The 7,780-nt window shown below is 57.0% G+C and overlaps 1 protein-coding gene across 1 annotated transcript in view; it reads left to right on the plus strand.

Annotated features, from left to right (window-relative positions):
• LOC144225419 (actin, alpha skeletal muscle 2-like) overlaps positions 1 to 5,647 on the plus strand; it is a 24,491-nt gene extending 18,844 nt beyond the window's left edge. Inside the window, exons 9-10 of the mRNA XM_077756659.1 lie at positions 1,430 to 1,611; positions 5,354 to 5,647. Of these exons, the coding sequence (XP_077612785.1) occupies positions 1,430 to 1,611; positions 5,354 to 5,497 (326 nt within the window). The 3' untranslated portion in view covers positions 5,498 to 5,647. The remainder of the gene's footprint in view (positions 1 to 1,429; positions 1,612 to 5,353) is intronic.
• Positions 5,648 to 7,780: the final 2,133 nt, after the last annotated feature.

Genomic DNA, 7,780 nt, shown 5'->3' on the forward strand with positions numbered 1-7,780 from the left:
TTTCCCTTTGTTCGTTTGTTTTGTTTCCCACTCTCACCTACGAGTGTGATCATACAGCACATGTCTTTCTCCGACTGGGTTGTTCGCTCAGCACCTCACTCCCCAGCTCCCTCCACGTTGTTGCAAATGGCAAGCTTTGGTTCTTTGCGGCTGCGTGATACTCCGATGTGTGTACCGTGCAAGTTCTTTGCAGGATCATGTACTGAGCCAGACCATGGAAGCAGCCCCAGTGAGCTCGAGGGTTTAGAGGAGCATGGAGTTGGCTGAGCTCCCTGGCAGGCGTGGCAGAACAGGAAAAAAACGTGATGGATTGTAAAATTCCCTTTGATTGTGAAGGTTTCCAGGTCATCACGGAAAACCAACTATTTCCTGGAATCAATTTGTGGAAATAATTGGTTACATTAATGAGGGACGGAGGGGAATAAGAGGGACCAAATCGCTTCCCCAGGATTAGTAGCTCGTAAGGACGTGGCTTTCGCGTCGGGCACAAGCGATCGGGGCTTACCTTTGCTTTCCTATTGGACGGTGCGGGAGGTAAAGGCTTCAAACCTGGCACGTGTCCCCAAAATATTAAGTGGATCAAGGAAACCGTCGTTGAATGAAGTTTCTGGCCCCCAGCGTGACCTGAGTCAGTGAGCGTGAGCACGGCCAACCCCGCGACGAGAGCCGAGCGTGGGCGGCCCGTGTTCACGTTCAGTGGGCACGTTCTCAGTGATTCCGGCCAGTCAGCCTTTCATTCTTTATCCCAAGGCTGTGCCCTCGGTCCCGGGCCAGGTGAGGAGAGCGAGGCGCCCTCAGGCCCCACCCACCCCTCCCAGGAGCTCGCAGTGCTGAGCGGGAGTACGAGGTCCCTGGCCTTGAAGGCTGTTCTCGGCTTCTGTATATGGACTAAGGAGGAGTCAGGATGTCAGCTGACGTCTGTGGCCACCATTGTGCGATATACACAGATGTTGGGTCCTTAAGTTGTACGCCTGAAACCAATGTAATGGTTGTACGCCAATTACGCCTCAATAACATATAAATTCGTTTTTACAAAAAGGAATTGTCAGTATGATTTTTCAACGTCCACCCGAGCAAGGACACTGCCTCTGCAGAAATATGTTCATCAAGTACTAGATACTGTGGCATTAAAGATTAATTGTTGGTGACATTTGAATATAAATCATCCCAGATGAGTGGGGGAATGAATATTTGTTTTTTCAGCCGTTAGCCGTTGAGTCCACGGCTATGCTGGGCTGTTCACACACATTGTCCTGCAGAAATACATGAGGGCCCTGTGGCCGGCGGGGCTGTGCCCACTGCCCTGGGAGCTGAGACCCGGGGGGAGCCCGCGCCCCCACCCCCCTCCCCGGGGCTGCCTCTGGGAGGAAGGCGCCAAGGGTGCAGCCGGCCCCCCCAGACTTCTGTCTTCCTCCACCCATCCCGACAGGGAGGAACGACCTGGGCATCCATATGAAGGCCTTTCAGAGCATCAGCTCCTGCAGTCGCGACTTCTGGAAGGTTCTCTTCAGCCACATTATATTGTCCGGAGGTACCTGCTCCTGTCCTGGCCTGCGGTTCCGGATGCAGAGAGAACTATCCAGCCTGGTCTCCCCTAGCATTAGTGTGAAGGTACACGGTCCCCCGACCCACCCCCAGAGGGCTTCCTGCACTCACTGCACAGACATTTCTGGAACAACAGGGTTTCACTTTGTCAGGTGCTTGGGAAGCATCAGTAAGCAGAGGGGTGGAAGACCCTCGGGGCGTACATTCCGGGGGCAGGTGGGGGGGAGCCGGAAACAACAAGAATCCACATACTAGGGAGTAAGAGTGCGGGTGGGGCTGTAAGTCACGGGTGGGGGGGAAGCCACAGAGGAAGGCGAGGTGAGGGGTCAGGGTGGGTCTCCTTGGGAGGGAGCAGGGGAGCCATGGGCATACCTGAGGAAGCGCCCGGCCCCCGTGGTGGCCCAGAGGCCCAGGAGGGCTTGGCGGTGGCGGTGTGAGGTCAGAGACACTGTGTGAGGCTTGCGCTCCGAGGACAGAGGTGTGAGCAGAGCCAGGCTGGAGGCGGACCTTGGGGGCGGGGCACGGACTGTCCGCTGCAGGCGCAGGTGAGGGTCAGGGTCCCCAGGGAGGAGGCAGTCGGACGGCCATCCCTGCCGCGTGGCTGCAGGGGCGCCCTGGGGCCCGTCGGAGAGGGGACCAGGGACCTTACAGAGCTTGCAGCTGGGACCGGGACTCCGTGGGGACTTCAGGGGAGGCGAGGGGCTCCACGGCCCCAGGGAGGGGTGCAGATGGTGAGGAGGACGGGCTCAGGCAGCCGAGGGAGGGGGAGGCGCTGGTGCCGGGCAGCCCCGAAGCCCGTGCCCCCACCGGCCCTGGCCTTGCCCCTGNTTTAGTTTTAAGTTAATGACATTTGCTTCTTAGGGGATGTCAGGTTTACAGGAGAATCGGGTAGGAAGTGAGGTCCCACACACTCCCACTTGCGTCGGGACACACACATCCGCTGAGACCCAAGTCCCCGGCTCACAGAAGGCTCCTCTGGGCTTGTATGCTCTGCCGGTTTGGGGACGTGTGATGGCCGGTGTCGCCCTGACGGTATGACAACGTCGCTCCCTGCCCCGAGGCTCCCAGCCCGCCTGCTCACCCCGCCCCCGCCCCTGCCCCGGGCAGCCACTGGCCCTCTCCCGGTCGCGCTAGAAAGCAAAGGAAGGCCTAGGTAACGGTGTGGAATGTCCGGCCCGGTTAGCACAGCGAGGAGGGGACCTGTGTCTGTCTCTGTAACTGGACTAAAGCAGCTCGGACGCAAGCAGGCTGGCCGCGGCGGGAGGGACCGGCTCGCCCGTGCCATGTGGGTTGAATAAAGGCCTCCTTCCCCCTCGGCGACCCCAGGCCACCCGCCACCGGGCTGTCCTCGTCCCGGCTGCTCCTTGCTTGCTTCTGGCCTCAGGGCCTCTGCTGCCGTGCGGTGTCCTGTGTCACCTGGGCCTCAGGCAGGCACAAGCCCCCCCACCCGCCAGCCGTGAGGGCGCCCCCACGATGCCCTCTATGTTATGGGCTCTTGGGAGCCACCCCCCCGGAGAGACGCCAGCCCCTCGTGCCCCGTGGCCCGCACTCGCCGCTACCCTTTGCATCCCCCCTGCGAGGCGCGAGGTGCGAGGTGCGGGCACGGAGCACACGGCGTGGGTCCCGGCGGGCCCACGGGCTCTGCCACCAGCTCTGGCACAGCACACCTGCCGGGGCCTCGGCCCAGGGCCCAGAGGCAGGAGGTGTGGATGGACCGAGTCCCTCTGTCCCCGAGTGCCCCAGTGTGGACGGACCCAGACCCTGACCCTGAGCACCCCCGCAGCCGCCTCATGCCTTGCAGGCAGGGCTCCAAGAGAACTTTCTGGCTTAGTTCTCAGTGTCTTCTGCTACCTGCCCAGAGCCCCACCTGCCCTCCGGCCTCCCTGCCTCCCTCCCTCTTCCCCAGCCGGACGTGGTGGCCGCACTTGGTGGGCCCGGGCGATGCTTGAGTGGGAGTGCAGGCCGCCACGTGCTCTGGGCAGCGTGGATCCGTTTAACCTGGGACGCGTTTAACCCACACGACCTTAGACCTTCCTCTGAAGGAGGGAAGACACCCCCTTCGGAGACGTTCCTCCTGCAGCCCCAATCCTGCTCTAATAAGATTCTTGGCATAAAACTCTGGTCGTGATTTACCTTTATTTCCTTAGGATAGTTTTTTCCCCTTAGAATCCATTTCTACACGTGGATTACCTGAGCCAGAAATGTGCCCAGCGTAAGGCTATTTGAACAGATGGCCAATTGCTCACGGAAGCAGCGGCCTCCGGGCCCATCAGCACAGGGGGGACAGCGGCTCGCGCCCATCGTCATTCAGGCAGGGACCTCGGTTGCTTTTCTATGTTATGTATTTATTTATTTGCTTTGCCTTTTTGGGAACTGAGGGGCAGCCGACTCACGATGCTACGTTAGCTTCAGGGGTGAGGCCCAGTGAGTACGTCGTGCTGACCCAGTGACAGAGCCACCGTGACTGTGGTCCCCATGCCGCCCCACCCCCCTTTGCCCATTCTGCACGAGGCCAAGGTTTTTAAAACTCTCCCCAGCTGGACGCACGCAAAGCCAATGATTGCTCTAAGTTGCATTTCTTTAATTCCTGCCGAAAGTGAGTGGTTCTGCAGAAGTTTCCCCGCTGTCTGGCGGTTTTCCTTTCTATTTTTTTTTAATGTATTTTTGCATCTGTCAACCCTCGGGCCGTGTCTCCGTTGGTAGTTTTGCGTTCTGTTCTCCTGAATGTGTGCACTGTCCCAGTTTTGTGCACGCTGTTTGCGTTTGCGTGTGCGTTCAGAAAAGACACGGATGTGGCGGGTGATTCGTCCCAGCAACAGCCTGTGGGTGGCAGCAGAGACAAGCAGAGGGGCTGGCTGCCGGGTGGCCCGCTCTCCTCTGCCCAGGCCTGACCCCGAACGCGCTCTTGTCCTCCCTTCTGACTGGCGGTTTCTGCGGTATTTCTTCTCTTCGCAACAGCCGCCAGCGTTTTCACGCAGGCAGGGCTCTGTGGTGCGACAGAGCCGGTGAGGGACGGTCACCGACTCTGGCCACTCGTCCTTCCTCGTTGCACCTCGCGGGACCTTCCACGGCCTCGCCCAGTCCCCTTTCCCCGCAGACCCCTTTCCACATGCCTCACGGAAAGTCAGCGAATGCAGAAGGGTGACCACTGTGTGACCTCGAGCAGGGGAGGCTGGCCTTGCAGCGCAGTGGTCCCACGGGGGTGGGTGCTCTGACGTTTGGCTCCTCCCAGCCCCAGGGGTGCCCTGACCTGGACTGGAAGCTGCCCCCCTCCCCGAATCCAAGGCACGGGGCCCGCACCCGGGGGCAGGTGTCGGGGCGGGAGTCAGAGCGCAGCACGGTGCGAGCGTCCAGGGCTGTGCGCCCAAGCGTTCAGGGGATTTCTCCGGGTCGTTTGAGTGCCTGTGCCTCTTGCGTATCCGTATTTTCTTATTTTTCTACGAAACCCACATGCCTTCCCCGTACACTGTAATCACTCGGAGATGCGCCAGGTATTTCAGAGCGAGTCTAAGAGCCAAGGGTGAGCCCTTCCTGCCCTTGCTACTTTTATCCTGTAGTTTAAAGCTACAGGCAGGCAGCGCGTGCACCGACAGGCATCTTTAAAGGTTGGAATAAATTGCGTTTGCGAGGAGGGAGGAAATGACTGTCCGTGAGGTTTGTTCGGGGATTGATAGTTTGTGCCTCAAATTTGGAGTGGTAGTTTGATTCTGGTTTCCTTCCCTCTCTCCTCTGACCCCTCCACCCCTCCCGCACCCCGTGCCCTCCCTCTCCCACCCTCCCCTCTCTCTGCCTCCTCCACCCTGTCCAGGTATCCACCTGCCCCTATTCCACATACAGCGCCTGGATGGGCGGCTCCATCCTGTGCTCGCTCTCCACCTTCAAGGACATGTGGGTCACCAGCCAGGAGTATCAGGACATCGGTTCCTCTGTCATCAGCAGGAGAAGCTTCTGATTTGTGGCTTTGTGGATGCCGTCTCCTGGCCTGTCCATGCCAACTCCGCCTTGGCTGCATTGATCGGAGCTGAGAACCAGCTCGAATGTGAGGGTGGTCCTTCCTCCCTAGACTTCCATAAACCTGGTCAATAAAGAACAGTCGACGCTCTCTGTCTGGGCAACGCTTGCAACATCTTGGGAAATGCTCAACAGGGCAGTCGCTGTGTTAACGCAGGGTGACGAAGGGGCGGGGGTTGGCTGCTGGCCCCCGAGGACGGGTCAGCACGGCTTAGTGTGTGGCTGCAAGGAACGTGCCCAGGCTCGGTGCCAGAAACAAAGTCTGTTTCCCACTCACGCCGCGTGTCCGTGGAAGGCCAGCGCGGCTCTTTCGGCATTGTGCTCACGGCGGAATCTGACCGCCGGAGCAGACAGCGTCTGGAGCATTGTCCTTCACTGTGGGTGAGCGTGCGCCCTGGTGGCCTTTCATTGGCAACGGAACGCTTGAGTCAGACATGTGCCCACAGCTAATTGTCCGGAACGAGTCACCGCAGGGGCTGCGAAGTGCCATTGGCTGCAGACGTGGCTCCCCAAGTGGGAAGGACACAGCGCTACTGGGGCAGCAAGGGGCCTGGCGGCCTTCTGGTGGCTTGAGCCCTCATGCCTGGCTGTGAGATGGGTTATTAACGCTGACCTCGTGATTCAGGGACTGAAGCTAGCAGAGGCGAATTAACTCGGTGAAGGTCACTTAGACAATGACAGGGGGTTCAGATCTGTGGATAAACCTTGCAGGGGTGCAGAGGGCGAGCAACACAGGGGAGAAGGAACTACAGACAGTGCAGAAGTCCCCCCCCAGGACAAGTTTTGCATGTGGACAGAGCTCTGGGAGTGTCCCACACACTGACACAGCCTGATGGCACTTCCAAGCATTGAATAAATTCTAGAGGCAGTGGGAGAAAACAGCAGGAAACAAAGAATCTAGTGAAGAAATGGGCAAGAAGCATGAACAGACACTTTTCCAAAGAAGACATCCAGGCGGCTAACAGACACATGAAAAGATGCTCAAAATCACTTGTCTTCAGGGAAATAAAAATCAAAATTGCAACGAGATACCACCTCACACCTGTCAGAGGGGCTAAAATTAACAACTCGGGAAACAACAGATGTTGTTGAGGATGCAGAGAAAGGAGAAATCCTTGTGCACTGTTGGTGGGAATGCAAAGTGGTGCAGCCACCCTGGAGAACAGTGTGGAGGCTCCTCAGAAAACTGAAAATAGATCTACCCTATGACCCAACAATAGCACTCCTAGGAATTTATCCAAAGGATTAAAAAATGCTGATTCGAAGGGACACATGCACCCTGATGTTTATAGCAGTGTTATCAACAACAGCCAAATTATGGAAAGAGCTCAAATGTCCATTGACTGATGGATAAAGAAGATGTAGTGTGTACACACAAGCACACACACGCACACACACATACACACACGCTGGCATACTACTCAGTGATGAAAAAGAATGAAATCTTGCCATTTTTGACAACATAGATGGAACTTGAGTGTATTACGCTAAGCGAAATAAGTCAAAGAAAGACAAATACCATATGATTTCACTCATATGTGGAATTTAAGAAACAAAACAGATGAACCTAGGGGAAGGGAAGCAAAAATGAGATAAAGATGGAGAGGGAGGCAAACCATGAGAGACTCTTAAATACAGAGAACAAACTGAGGGTTGCTGGTGGGGTGTTGGGTGGGGGATGGGCTAAATGGGTGATGGGCATTAAGGAGGGCACTTGGGATGAGCACTGGGTGTTGTATGTAAGTGATGAATCACTAAATTCTATTCCTGAAACCATTATTACACTATATGTTAACTAACATGGATTTAAATTTTAAAAATGAGGGGGAAAAGGCAGACAGGTAAACCCTTACGTATGGCTACCAGGAAAAATCCAGAATACCAGCTATGAATTTCAGAAGTACAGCAGCCAGCTTTCAGAAGAAGCACGTCCCCAACACTGCACGTGTTTTCATCTGCTAAATGGGCAAGTGTGAGGTGGGAAAGAAAGGTCCAAGTGCATCAGAACTCCTCCCTGCAAAGCGGGCGCCAGAAGAGAGGAAGCTGCTGGAAACGGCCCTCCTTGGCCACCGGGCTTGAAATGTTGGAAGGAGATACTTTGGCAGCAAAGACTCAGAAAGTTTACCACCCGTGTGTTGCTCCCGGGAGCTGCTGTCCCGTGGGCGGCGGGCAGAGCAGCCCTCTACCCCCCCCCCCCCCCCCCCCCCGCTCCCCCGCCACCCCA

Source organism: Crocuta crocuta, unplaced genomic scaffold (genome assembly GCF_008692635.1).
Source record: "Crocuta crocuta isolate KB4526 unplaced genomic scaffold, BGI_CrCroc_1.0 scaffold653, whole genome shotgun sequence".
In the NCBI taxonomy this organism is placed as follows: Eukaryota; Metazoa; Chordata; class Mammalia; order Carnivora; family Hyaenidae; genus Crocuta; species Crocuta crocuta.